General features: G+C 36.1%; 2 protein-coding genes across 4 annotated transcripts; one reads left to right on the forward strand and one right to left on the reverse strand.

The window, feature by feature from the left end:
- The first annotated feature begins 1,007 nt into the window (after positions 1 to 1,007).
- Positions 1,008 to 6,917, forward strand: LOC122304399 (histone acetyltransferase type B catalytic subunit). Of its 2 annotated transcripts, none has more exons than XM_043116657.1 (10): positions 1,008 to 1,178; positions 1,296 to 1,340; positions 3,017 to 3,126; positions 3,281 to 3,349; positions 3,530 to 3,568; positions 3,649 to 3,725; positions 3,869 to 3,968; positions 5,607 to 5,688; positions 5,782 to 5,942; positions 6,082 to 6,917. In XM_043116657.1, the coding sequence occupies exons 1-10, from the start codon at positions 1,100 to 1,102 to the stop codon at positions 6,715 to 6,717; spliced, it is 1,398 nt and encodes a 465-aa protein (XP_042972591.1). In that variant the 5' UTR covers positions 1,008 to 1,099; the 3' UTR covers positions 6,718 to 6,917. The 2 variants fall into 2 exon arrangements, with proteins under 2 accessions (XP_042972591.1, XP_042972592.1); XM_043116658.1 differs by having other exon boundaries at positions 1,010 to 1,178; positions 1,299 to 1,340.
- A 292-nt stretch (positions 6,918 to 7,209) lies between these two features.
- On the reverse strand, positions 7,210 to 10,801 carry LOC122304400. 2 transcript variants are annotated; one of them, XM_043116659.1, is made up of 7 exons: positions 10,296 to 10,800; positions 9,996 to 10,081; positions 9,109 to 9,187; positions 8,914 to 8,973; positions 8,595 to 8,716; positions 7,973 to 8,044; positions 7,210 to 7,671 (listed from the first exon to the last, which is right to left on the reverse strand). In XM_043116659.1, exons 1-7 carry the CDS (start codon positions 10,713 to 10,715, stop codon positions 7,569 to 7,571), a joined length of 942 nt encoding a protein of 313 aa, XP_042972593.1. In that variant the 5' UTR covers positions 10,716 to 10,800; the 3' UTR covers positions 7,210 to 7,568. The 2 variants fall into 2 exon arrangements, with proteins under 2 accessions (XP_042972593.1, XP_042972594.1); XM_043116660.1 differs by lacking the exons at positions 7,210 to 7,671; positions 7,973 to 8,044 and adding an exon at positions 8,235 to 8,367 and having other exon boundaries at positions 10,296 to 10,801.
- Positions 10,802 to 13,589: the final 2,788 nt, after the last annotated feature.

Below are 13,589 nucleotides of genomic sequence, written 5' to 3' on the forward strand. Positions count from 1 at the left end.
CTTCATTCACATCATTTCCTTTGCTTCTAATTATCATTGGCCACAATAAATTAAAGCTTTTATGGAACAACCTTCATGAACATGAAAATTCTTTCTATGTCAAAACCCCCATGTTAAGGAAAATATATGATAAAGTGTGATGAACAATAAACTAAATTGTGGTAAAGAATATTAGATATTCTATCAATATTATATGACTCATTATATGTTTTTATCTTTCTCACTTTATACTCTAATCTTTTCATTCAAATCTAGTAGAAGAATAACATCATTTCACGCAAAGAAAAACCCATCCTATATGGATTGTTTTAAATTTTTAGTTAATAATATACCTACAACTTTTTTACAACCCCTTCACAATCAATCAATGCAAACCTTCCATTTCAAAGCGAAATCTCAATTTTACAAAAGTACGTTACATTTCATCTTAAGTTATATAATAAATATATCTAAATTTGTAACATAATTATAAAAACAAATTGGATAGTTAATAGCCCCACCAAACCAATTTGTTTAAAAAAGATAATTTGTATAATCTTAAAATGTATGAATCTGCGACATATGAAAAAAGTGGATTACTCCAGGATGGTAGGCCACACTTTTTTGAATCAAATAACTTGGCATACTTTGAAACTGGCCTATCTTAAAACAAATTAAACAAGAGCTTCGCTATTCATAAGTCTCTACACTATACCACATAATTTTTTATTTATTTGTTATTTTTTCAAAAAAATTTTAAAATTTTATTTAGTTTTATTCTTCTTAAAATAATTGAAGTCTTCTACTAATTATTAATATATCACATATTTAGTAAGAGAATAAAATAAAAATAATAATAAAAAAAATAATATATGGTATATAAAACTTATGAATATAATTTTTCATTAAACAATAATCAAGTCCTAATTGAAGTGGGCCTTAGTTGATAAGGTTTTTTTTTTTTTTTTTTTTAAATGTCATGTCGACTCGTGCAACGCGGAATAATCGCCTCCTGCTTGTATAAAAAACCCGTCACCGATTCCTTCACGGTTCGTGCGGTATTATTTTCCCGCCTCTCTTCCTCCCATTTCCCGCTCTGGAAAACCCTAAGCCCCCAAAAATGGGCCAGAAGCAGCAAGCCACCGCCGATCCCAACGCCGACCCCAAGAAACGAAGGCGCGTCGGCTTCTCCAACATCGGTGAGTTATCTCAGTTCCGATTATCTCATTTACGTGGTTTTGTTTCCATTCTTTGTTTTCGGAAGCAATTTCATCATTTTAGCTCATTTCCACTGTTTCTTTTGTGTTTGTACTCAGCAGATGCTGGAGTTGAGGCTAAGGAGTGCATTAAAATTTACCTGGGTATGATTGAATTATGGGTGTTAATTAAGAGTACTAGATTGATTTTGGTTTTAACATTTCTAGTAATGCAAGATTAGATTTTGTTTTTCGTTGACATTATATCCTGGTTGCATATGTAGTTAAAAAGAAATATGTTCGGTTCTTGTCGTGGTTTGTATAAAAAAACTCGGGTATATAGAAGTAGAACTTAGCCAAAAAAAAAGTTGGATTTGGGGGTTAAATGCTCATGGGCATTGATTTTTTCGGTTTTTCTTAGTGAGATAATGCGGGACAATTAAAATGGTATGGATTTTGAAGATTACTTTCTTTCATTTATTTTTCCCTTTATTTTGGGTTGATGATTAATGTCCTCAATAGTCAACAGCAAAATCATGGCGAATAACAATAACTTGATTAATATTATTTTTTCTTGGACTGTTAAGTTAATGTTATCAAGGATTGAAAGCTACGATTTTATTAGCTGAGGTTCTTTGGGAATTAATGTGGTTTCTTGAGAACTTGGAATCTGATCTTGTTGAGCCCATCCTGCGCTGTGGAAGTGAGATATAAAGAGTCAGTTGGTGAAATGTCCGTCTGGGGATAAAGAATATAACCCTTCTATGGGCTTCGACTATTGTATTCAATGGAACTCGTGTTCATGGTTTCCTTGTATCTTTTTCTAGTTCCTAAATTGTAACTAGCTGTTCACGTTTCTATACTTCCTCAATACTTGGGTTACACCTATTTACTTGAGTAAATAAAGTCTCATTCTTACTCATCAAAACAAATATCATATCCCTATTATTTGTAATACTTTATATTGTTATCTTTAGAAATTTTCTCTGGGTTAGTTGCTTAGTCTAAAAAAATTGGTAATCTAAAACCTGTTAATGCTTGTGTTAACGTGGTAATTGATGCTTGTGCGCATAAACATGTGTATTTGTGCATGTTCAATAATCTTAATAGACTCTGATATTTTGTGGGGCGAATCAAGTTTAGATCCACTTCTTGAGGGCACTTTTTTAATGCTTTGAGGTTATTTCTTATTTAAAAGTGTTGGTTCTGGTAAGAAATTTTTCTTATGATAGGAAAGGGCTTTACATTTCCAGCTCTTGATGGAGATCCTTGCTAGTATATTTGGGTTCAAGGCATCCTCTCTGCCTATGAAATACCTTGCCTCCCTTTGGAAGCCTCTTTCAAGGCCAAGTCTATTTGGGATGGTGTGCTTGAAAAGATGGAGCACAAATTGACTAATTAGAAAAGGATGTATTTGTCTTATGGTGGAAAGGAAATTATGTAGCTCCCATACGTTTTACATAATTTCCTTGTATTGACTTCTTTTAATTAGGCGTTTTCTTATGTACACGTACCGTGTATTTGGGCTACTCCTCTTGTTTTTATCAATAAAAATCTCGATTACTTGTCAAAAGAAAAAAAAAAAAAACTGTAGGGCAGAGAAATACCACCCTGGCATGGTTAATGCTCTTATGATAACAATCTTGATATTGCATCACCCTTGGTTCTTTACAATTCAAGCTTCCAATTCGTCCTTGTAACTTATCACATAAGCAACTCGAGATCAGATGTTTTGTCGATTTCCTCCCTAATTTATTTTTTCCTTTCATTACATGTTATCTTTCTTGTATTGGTTTGAACTTCATGTCTTCTTGCTGATATAATGATTGTTTGTGTCTTAGTTTCAAGAAAAGAGGAGGTGGATTCTGCAGGCAGTTTCTGCATCGACCCTATTGACTTGAGCAGCTTTTTTGATGAAGATGGGAAGATATATGGTTACCAAGGTTTAAAGGTAATTAAAATTTTGCAATTGTGGCATATTGAATCTTGCTGGTGAAAGATGAATGTAGTCAAACCAATGTTTTCCTTTTTAAGTATATAAGTAGAATGGTAAGTTCTCTACAAGGGCCCTTTCATTAATGCATCTTTTAATGCATTTTATGCAGATTACCATCTGGGTTAGCTGCATATCATTTCATGCATATGCCGACATTACATTTCAGAGCACAGCTGATGTAAGTATCCATGTCTGCTAGAATTGTTTTTGGATAAGCAAGAAAAAGTATATTAGTATAGGAACAATGGTCTACGAGATTCTAGGTTCTTCTTAGATTGAGTCAATATCTTTTACTTGAAGAATCGAAACTACTTTTACTCTTCATCCACATTTAATAATTGGTCTTGTTTGTTGGAAGGGAGGAAAAGGTATCACAGATCTGAAAGCTGCTCTTCAGGTATATAATAATTGTCTGCTTTTAATTATCGCTTCTCATTGTTCCCATAGATCTGCTGATCAGTTGGTCATTTTCTACAGAGAATGTTCGCCGAGACTATTATTGAGAATAAAGATGACTTTCTTCAGACTTTTTCAACAGAGACTAATCTTATTAGGTACCATTTCATGCTGCAAATTATATGTTCAATCCTTTTTCCTTTTTTTTTTTTTTTTTTTTTTTTTTTTTTTTTTTTTTTCTGCATGCAGTGTTTGGTTTTGGTTCCTTGTACTTTTATTTCCATCTTTTAATCTTTCACAGATCTATTATCTCAAGCGGGGAGATATTGAAGTACAAAGCCTTGAATGGGCACATCAACAATTCTAAGAGTCATTTGGAAGCAGCTAACTCAGATGTTGAGGTTCTTTTTGTATATCTTTGTGATTCATTCTCATGAACAAAATATAGTTGCTTGTCTAGAAGTCTGTAATCACAGCCGCTGAATGTGGTTTTTTGTCGACAATGGTGGTTGATACCTTATTGTTTCAATACCAAGATTTCCCAATGTCCAAATTATATGGCCTAAACCATTGAGAGGTGACCATTATATTAGTAAAGTACTAGATTTACTTCTGTGGTAAAAGCAAAGCTGCTCTTCTTCAATGCATTTTTTCAGAAGATTTTTGCATTCCCTGGTTTTTGTTTTGTCAGTTGGTTACTGTGCAGATTTTAAAAATGTTAGGTTATGCGCAGCCATCCCATAAAGACATTTAAAATACTGACAGTTTCTATTTCCAGTTCCCTCCAATGATTGCGACTTCTATTTTTTCCTTGTTAATTTTCTTAACACCTTTTTTGGGTTGGGAGGGGTTGGGGGGTGAGGGGGGAATGCCAATATTGACAGTTGACCTCAATCATGTAGATGTTTTTGTTTCTAGATGATATATATGCTAGGGGTGAAAACCGATGGCATCGGCACAGTTTCGGTCCAAAATTGATGCCGCACCAACAGATTTCTCAAGTGTTTAGGACCGGCCAATTAAGGGGGAGCAAACCGGAAGTCTTGGTGTTGGCGTGATTCCGGTCGGTTCTTCACTTTTCCGTTGGTGACGATGTGAATGAGGAGGTGAGCGGAGGGCATTGGGGCTACATGTGATTGTGTGAGAGATATTCCGAAGAAAGAAGAATCAGGAAGAAGAAGAAGAAGAAGAGGGATGGGAGGGGGTGTGGTTATTAAACCCTACTCGAAACAACGCCCGCCGTTTCATATAAGTTTTTTTTATAAATGTCAGGTCTAAAACGACGCTGTTTACTCACTTAAGTGAAATGGCGTCGTTTTATATATGTATAATATATATAATAGGCCAGTTTGGCAGTTTGAACTAGGTTCAAACCGAGACCGAACCAGCTGACGTCGGTTTTCATATTTTTTTGCCTCCGGCCGACCCATTCTCTGTCGGTTTGGTCCGGTTTGCGTCGGTGACGGCCAGTGTGGTTGTTTTTGTATATCCGTAATATATACACCTAATGTGTCCCTTTGTATTGTTATGATACCAGCCTGCCCTGGTACACAAAAATATCTATTTATTTTTTATGTCATGGAATCTCAGCCTCGCAATGCCTTTCAGACCAACCCCAAGGAGTAAACCCCTTATGCATGATTCTACTTGCCAGAACTCATCAGTTAATCCAGGGTAACCCCAAGTGCAGAATTGAACCTGAGATGTTTGAGTTCACAGCTCATCTCAAGTCTGCTCTTTGACCACTAGGCTGCATCCTGAAGAGTAGTGCATATAGAAAAGCAATTGTCTTTTTGTTGTTTACCTTGTGATCAGTATCACATCAAGGTGCACTTGTGGGGAACTCCTTGTCGAGGGCCTGTGCACCCCTAGGATGAGTCGGGACGTTGTTCCTGGACACTTGATGCCAATAAAAGAAAGTATCACATCAAAAAGGACTTCGGAATGGCCATTTCATTTCATGCTTCTGTTTGCACGTGTATATCTAGGCCTGTTTATTCGAGACTAAGTACCATAGTTAATGTGCTTTCCTGGGTCAGGTTGTCCGAATGGTAGTGGGCAGTACAGCTGCTGGGCACCTTTATAGTTGCTTGATACCTCTTGTTCTTCTTCTTGTTGACGGTAATGCTCTTGCTCATCTTGGCTGTTGCAACCTTTGAACTATTTTTTTGACAGTATAGCTTCAGGTTTTAATGGTGCTATTTTCTGAATTAGGTAGCAGCCCTATTGATGTTATTGATCCACGATGGGAGTTGTATGTCTTGATTCAGAAGAAACCTGATCAGCAGGGCGAGATTCAATGCAGATTGCTTGGTTTTACAGCCGTTTATCGTTTTTTCCATTATCCAGAAAGTTCTCGCTTGCGACTTAGTCAGGTTTGCTCTTCTTTATTGTCGTTAATCAAATCTTGCCTTGCTTGATACAGAGAATCCAATTTTGGTGCCCTTATGTGAGTGGGATTTGTACTTCACTGGATCATCTATTTAGCATTCATTGAGATTTCGCTTGTTGCAGATATTGGTATTACCTCCTTACCAACATAAAGGCTATGGCCGTTACCTTCTGGAGGTGCTAAATGATGTTGCAGTGTCTGAAGATGTTTACGACTTGACAGTTGAAGAGCCACTAGACCACTTCCAGCACGTGCGAACTTGTGTTGACATCCCACGCTTGCTTGTTTTTGACCCGATCCAGCATGCAGTTAGTTCAGCTGTTTCACGCATGAAGGAAGGGAAACTGTCAAAGAAAATCCACATCCCTCGGTTCATGCCACCTCCAAGTGTCATTGAAGATGTTAGGAAAAGTTTGAAGATTAACAAAAAACAGTTTCTCAAGTGTTGGGAGGTTTTAATGTATCTTGCCCTTGATCCTGTTGACAAGTACATGGAAGATTATGTGAGCGTCATTTCTAAACGTGTGAAGGATGATATTATTGGGAAAGATTCTGGGACTGCTGGAAAGCGACTAATTGAAGTTCCAGGTGATTATGATCAGGAGATGTCGTTTGTAATGTGTAGGTCTCAGGCTGGTGAAGCTAGTAGCGTTCAGATGGATGAAAATGAGACAACTCAAGAAGAGCAGCTCCAGCAATTAGTCGATGAGAGGGTCAAAGAAATCAAGTTAATTGCACAGAAGGTATCTTTGCATTGAGTGAATCGGGGCTGAGCCATTCTAGTGAACCATCTGTGAAGTTCCTAAGTATTATCAAATGATGCAATCATACGAGAGGTCTCAGTGATGCTATTCATTTTTAAGAACGGAAGATTTTCTATAGATTATTAGGCTGTACTTGGAAGTTCTAACTTATGTTGATTTAGAAAATTTATTAAAATATTCGCTGAATTCGAGCATCTAAAGTGCTATTGTTGTTGTGGTTAGGATGTATTCTATATGAATTGCGCTACACTTATTAACTCCAAAGCGAGTAGTGAACCCATTTGCCAGTTTTTCCCCAAGGGACACCAGCTGCATCCATCATCTTTACTTTAAATTGATGGTTTCCAGTATATCTTTAACCATCGGCCAAAAGCTTAATTTTTGTGAAATGTTTAAAGCATTCTAGTCATATTCACATCTGCCTCAGTTGTAGAGGATATGCTTGATGCTAGGACTTATATTGGATGGTGAGATGTAGAGAAAAAATTGAGACATTGGGAATGTAAGTTTTGAAGATTTCTGTGAAAAGGTCCAGTTCTAGTTTAGTTCCCAATCAGCCTCTCTACTTCATTGTGTTATGTCGATGCAATTCCCCAATAATTTTGATAAAGCTAGTTCACTAATTGATTTAAAACTACAACCAAATTATACACCTTCTCTCAATGGCTCCGCCGGATTAATCTTCTGAAGTATGCATCTATAACAGAGGCACATGTGCCTAGGCACTGGCTTTATGTTACAATATCTTCATTCATTGTTGGTCTTTGCACCCAAATCTTCCAGTGAAATCAAGCAAGTGGAGAAGGTAGCTCTATCTGAGACCCCCCAGACGCATAGCAAGTGCACTAAATCTTGTGGACGCTGAAACCTGTATCCTCTGATGTCAAGTTCTCTTTCCAGTTCTCAAATTCGGATCCACCAAACATCAGTTGCTTGATTCCAATTATGCTGTTAAATCAAAAGACAACAGGGGTAAAAGAATAGACAAATATGAGTTTTTCTAAGAAACATCAGATTCAGAAGAATCCAATTAAGGCCAAGCCAAGACCAATTAAGGAGCTGAAAGAGTGAAAAAAAAGGAATCCTAGCCATTTCCGTATGCATGCCTGTCTTAACCTCACATTCCTATGTAGAAACACAGAGATGCAGAGGCAAGTTAATCAGTACTTCCTGGCCCAAACCTTAATTGGTGAGTCACTACAACTAAAAGGATAATTTGAAAAAAAATAAAGAGAAATGCAGAGCTTACTCAGAACTTAGTTGTGTCAATGCATTTATCAGAACATCCAGAAGCAGCGGTTCACGGGTCCCAATATCCACCCTGTTAAAATTGAAATTTTTTATCAGTCTGTTAAAATTGCTATTATATCTATTAGCAAGATCTCTCTCTCTCTCTCTCTCTCTCTCTCTCTCTCTCTCTCTCTCTCTCTCTCTCTCTCTCTCTCAATGTATGTACATAATACTTCCATTGCCAATTACCAAAAACAATCAGCACACCTATATTGAGCATTATCCAGAAAAGAATATTAAAAAAAGAAAACACAAACACACTCCCATCCATTATCCATAATTTCAGAACTTAGTTGTGTCAATGCATTTATCAAAACATCCAGAAGTAGCTGTTCACAGGTCCCAATATCCACCCTGTTAAAACTGAATTTTTTATCAGTCTGTTAAAATTGTTAACATATCTATGAGCAAGATCTCTCTCTCTCTCTCTCTAAATGTATGTATATAAATAATTCCATTGCCAATTATCAAAAATAATCAGCTTACCTATATTGAGCATTATCCAATATCCAGAAAGGAATATTAAAAAAAACATAAACACACCCGCATCCATTATCCACAATTTCAAAATGGTTCCCTACCAGAATCGTGCCAAGTTGTCTTGAATCTCAAGATCCCCAATATTGTAAAATGTAGCTGGTGTCGCATTTGCTCCCTGAACAGCATCATAACTTGGTCTTTTATCTGACTGAGATTGTGACAGCTGCAGGAACAACATTGTGTACTATGTAATTAACAAAGAACTTTTGCTTTTGATGGGCAGTGTAATTAACAAAGAACCTAGATGGCTTAAAAATTCTCCTTTAAGTTTCCAAGTAACTTGCCATCCATCCATGTCCACAACTTCCTATAGGGTATGGCATGAAATATATATCAAAATGTTACGAAAATCAAACTTACTTGCATATTCATGGAATTGCATCCACCAAGACGTCCAATAATGTGCCACGATCGAATGGTCTGAAAATAAACCAAATCAAGTCAGTAGACTTCAAACCAAGAAAAAAAAAAGGTAAGGTTAAAGAAAGAAAAAGAAAAGGTCAACAACCTCATCTTGTGGAAAGGTCACTGTTAAGTTGAAGAGCAGTCACTTACATCACAAATTAGGGTAATATCTTTCTCCAATGGAACATTGTAGAACTCGAACCATATGTATGAGTTTGAGAAATCAAATCTGGATATGTCAGTCGACAAAGAGTAAATTGACACCAGAATACTGATTAATTGCACACCTATTGGAAATCTCAATGAAAGAGACCAAGTATAATACAAGAAACAGCAAATGATGAAACAGTTGTAGTCACATCTATTATAGGAAGTTGATGAAGGATACCGTCTCCAGAAACAAGAAACATGTACTTAAAATATTTCGGCCCTCAAGGAAAATTTAGGTTCAGCTACAAACATGGTGGACTCTGCAACCATTCGTGATGAATGCAAAAATACTTATGAACTCAATTTATCACACTTATGAACTCAATTTATCACTTTGAATTCAATAAGTCCAATTGACTTGGGATCCTATCCGGTCTAAAATGAAAAAGATGAAATAAAAAAACTAATTGTTAAAACATTTACATTGGGAAAAAAATCAGCCAACATTGCGTTGAGGTCCATAAAGCTTAAGTAGGGATAAAACTGTGTTTGAACATGGGGATCTCTCCTAAATTCTGCATCCATAATATTGGTAACAATGCAAACTTGCAAATGTCATCCTATACGACCCTTTTCTTTGCTGAACCAGTGATACAAAAGAGCAGTGATCTTATGAAACAAATTGAAGTGATATTTATCGTAGGTGCAGGTTCAAACAAACTGAAGAACAAACCAAAAACTCGCATGTTCTTATGAAAAGCAATCATGTGAGGATAATTAGCATATATAAAACTATTAATGCATTCTGCATTTCGTTACGCACCACAGAGTTGCATTAGTTGAATGTCACATTATGCACCACATAATGTCCCATGTACTCAACTTACTTGTTGAATGTCACTTTCATTGGTATTGCTGAACCAGTCTTTGTCTGCAAAATTTTGTTCCTCTTCTTCCTCAACCTCTCCTCCATCTGCGATTCGACAAATCCCCTTTTAAGTCACAGACGAAAAATCCCCAAAAGCTACTACTAACAGCTCCAAAACCATACCCCCTATCCACACTATTTCTCAAACACTTCCACCAAAACTAACACTCAAAACTTTACTTGATAGTTTTTTTTTTTTTTTTGGAAAAAAAAATAGAACAGGAATTGAGCAAAGAAGTTCTGACGATGCGTTGCTTACTTTGGAACGTGCCTTTTGCGGGTCGTCCAGACAACTACCGAGGATTTCAGCGAACTCGGGGTCTCTATCGTAATCTTTCTCTTCTTCTCTCCCTCGGTACCCACCGCCCGCTGAGAATTCAAATTCATTCTCATCTCTACCGTCATCTTCGTCCTCGCCTTCTACTTTTTCTGGTTCAGATTCTCTCTGCAACTTTTGGGTATTCAGTTTCTGTGTTGGACTCGATTTAGCGGTACACAGGAACGTTCTGGTTCGAGTACAGTTCGGATTGGAAAGATTGAAGGCCGGGAAGCGGCGGGTGTTGAGTGAAGAAATGGGGAACGGGATCGGAATGTTTGGCAGTGAAGGAGATGGTGGGTAGGGGCGTAGGATAAGCATCCTTTTGGGGAGCTGACCGATGTTAGCAACAGATGATTCCATGTGCTGTGGAGGCTGGTGTCATCGTTTATCCATATCCTGCCGGCTTTCCTTAACCTGCGCCTCTTCAGTCCCCACAGGATTAGCAAGCCGGATTATTATTTATTAGAAAAATGCTGGAGACAGTCGGCTGTGCAAACGGTGTCTACGTGTAAAAGAAACGGTGCGTTTTTGGCTTGGATGAAACGGCGCGTCTTGACTCTAATTCTCCCTCCCTCACCTTTTCTATTCTCTCGAAACTTGTCTTTTCCATTCTCCTTCTCCATTCTCCCCCCACCTCCTTCTCGGCCCCATCTTTCTTCGAACCTATTCCCTTGTTGATGATCTACTGGTTGCATGTGAGAAATAATCTCCATTTAATTGTACAAAAATCCCTCCTTGGAGAATGTTCTCAAATCTTTTGCAAGTCACTCTTTTTGCTCTTTGATCTTATATTGCGGTTCCAAAGTCATATTGATCGATTATATGAAGGCATATGCGAGCTAGAAGGAAGATATTCATCTTTTATTTAGAGTTTTCCTTTCCAAAAAAAAAATCCACTACCATGGAAATCCCATTTGTAGGTAAAAAATGAATGTTGGAGACAATTGCATTTACAGTTTTCCAAGAATCAAAAAAACCCATTACCATGAATGCTATCCGAAGGGGAAAAAAAAAAAAAAATGAGAGTTTGAATGCCAGGGAAACCAACGAAGCAAGATAAAATACAGTTAGATATCAAGTGCCAGTTTGAACATACCCCCTGAAACCTAAAATGAGAAACTTGTTTCTTCCTCAAATAGTGGATCTACAACTGTCACAAAAATCCCCCGACAAAGTTTGGGAGAAAATGCTCTAGACAGAGGCTTTGAGTTTGGACGAAGGATTTGTATGAGTTCGTCGATGAACTATACGTGTTTAGTTTATTTAGTTTCTGCTTCTTCTTCTTTTCTTTTTTTTTTTTTTTAATTCTGACGTGGCAGCCACCTCATCAGCCGACTGCATCCAGACTCTTTCACATCATTGTCCGTGGAAGAACTGCCTTTATTTAGAAAAATCTAATTATAATCACAACTCCGTATTAATATGTATACTAATCTAATGTGATTAATTAAAAAATAGATTTTATTAAAAATAGTTCTAATTTAAATTTTAAATATGAAGGAATCAGTATTGATATGCAGATTAGTATGCGACTTTACTTGTACGTAATAAAACTCTTATTATTTTGAGCATTCTCGCAAGAAGATAGGGGTGGGAATATGTCTCAAGATCTATTAATTCAACACAAACACGACATGATATAGCAGGTTTAGATTTAGTCTTAACGAATTCAAGTCAAAACGGATTAGCCGATTAAGATACAATTGTTTAACAGATTAATAACATATCAACCTATTTTGACACGTTATAACCCATTAAGAAAGTTAAAGTTACAATTATACCTTTATACCTAAAAGTAACATTTTTAAAATTTTAATTTCAATATTTTTATTATTTGGATTGTAATTTTGGACTTGTAGTTAATTTTATAATTTTTATATATATTGTGATTTGAATATTTATATAAAATTATACTAAATTTAATCATGTCAAACCAGTTAATTTTGAATCTATTCAATCTATTTATATAAACGAATTGAAACGGGTTGACATGACATGACTCGTTATGTTAATGGATCGTGTTAGGGTTTGATATTTTGACACGATAAATTTAACGGGTCAAGTTCGGGTTTACCCATATGGTATAATATACATACCTTGATACGATCTATTAATACAATTTGACACCCTTAAGAAGATATGTGTAGGGCCCATTTGGTATTTAAGCCCAATGGAAAAGGCTCTTTGTTGACTGATCTAAATTAAAGAGTCCAAGCCCACCTGAGATCAACACACTACACGCCACCTTATATGGGAATATAAGAATTTCATGCACGTATGAGGTTGTTTTGATTATTCAGTGATGATTTAAACCTATAAGCACCGCATAAGATAGGTATCATGTTGAGGTGATCCTATGTAGTGCTAATCTAGTTTTAACTGGAAATTTATATATATCAGATAATCCTTAAAGGTAATCTATCTTGATCTCTCTCTGAATTCTGAATTATTTGATAGTTCACTTGACTGACTTAGGCATCGGAGTGTTTTTAGGCGAAACATGCTGAAATCTTCTTACATCATGCAGGTGAGCGGCTACGTTTGTGGTGTTGGGACACGTTCTTAACAATATGTACTATAATTTTTTTACAATTACTTATTAGAATATTAAATATTTAAGAAATTAAGATCTCTTCCTAAAAATTAAAAAAAAATTGATAAATATACAATTATTTTTATAATACTTTATATAAGTTTATTTTAAATAAAAAATATTTTTATAGAAGAACTTATAAAAACAATGTCAATTCACATAAATGCGCACATTTTAAAATATGGTTATATTAAGAACAATTCTTTTACAGGCAAGTACAAATGCATATCGATGTGCACCAAATGCTGACATGGCAAGTTGTTTAAAAAAAAATTGAGGAAAAGGAGGGAAACATGAAGCAAAGGTCTGGTTACACCATTTTTGTTTCGTTTCAAGATATTCCTCCCCTCTGTGGCGACCACCTCCACAGATCTCCTCCACCATTTTCATCTCTGCTAGGCCACTCCTCTCTCACTTTCTCTATTTGCAACTGCTTGTTCGAATTCATCTCTTTCTGGAGCACTACATAGCTCTTCCTATTCAGCTTCAAACTTATGTTAGAGTACATAGTAGTCTTAGTAGGAGAATCACACTCAGCATACCACTTTCAATTGTAAAAATTGTCTTGCCGAAAAGGTATTTGCTTCCACATTTTTAGTTTTATTGTTCATCTAAAAGAAAATATAGCTTTTCATCATTTT

Source organism: Carya illinoinensis, chromosome 3 (assembly GCF_018687715.1).
Source record: "Carya illinoinensis cultivar Pawnee chromosome 3, C.illinoinensisPawnee_v1, whole genome shotgun sequence".
Taxonomy (NCBI): Eukaryota; Viridiplantae; Streptophyta; class Magnoliopsida; order Fagales; family Juglandaceae; genus Carya; species Carya illinoinensis.

Bases quoted from the DNA above. Each gene is read 5' to 3' on its own strand.
- LOC122304399 (XM_043116657.1), top strand. From the start codon at position 1,100: ATGGGCCAGAAGCAGCAAGCCACCGCCGATCCCAACGCCGACCCCAAG. The intron at 1,341-3,016 runs GTATGATTGAAT...TTTGTGTCTTAG, and splicing joins GTGCATTAAAATTTACCTGG to TTTCAAGAAAAGAGGAGGTG. The intron at 3,569-3,648 runs GTATATAATAAT...CATTTTCTACAG, and splicing joins ATCTGAAAGCTGCTCTTCAG to AGAATGTTCGCCGAGACTAT.
- LOC122304400 (XM_043116659.1), bottom strand. From the start codon at position 10,715: ATGGAATCATCTGTTGCTAACATCGGTCAGCTCCCCAAAAGGATGCTT. The intron at 9,188-9,995 runs GTAAGTTGAGTA...TGACATATCCAG, and splicing joins ATGAAAGTGACATTCAACAA to ATTTGATTTCTCAAACTCAT. The intron at 8,045-8,594 runs GTAGGGAACCAT...CAATTTTAACAG, and splicing joins GACAACTTGGCACGATTCTG to GGTGGATATTGGGACCCGTG.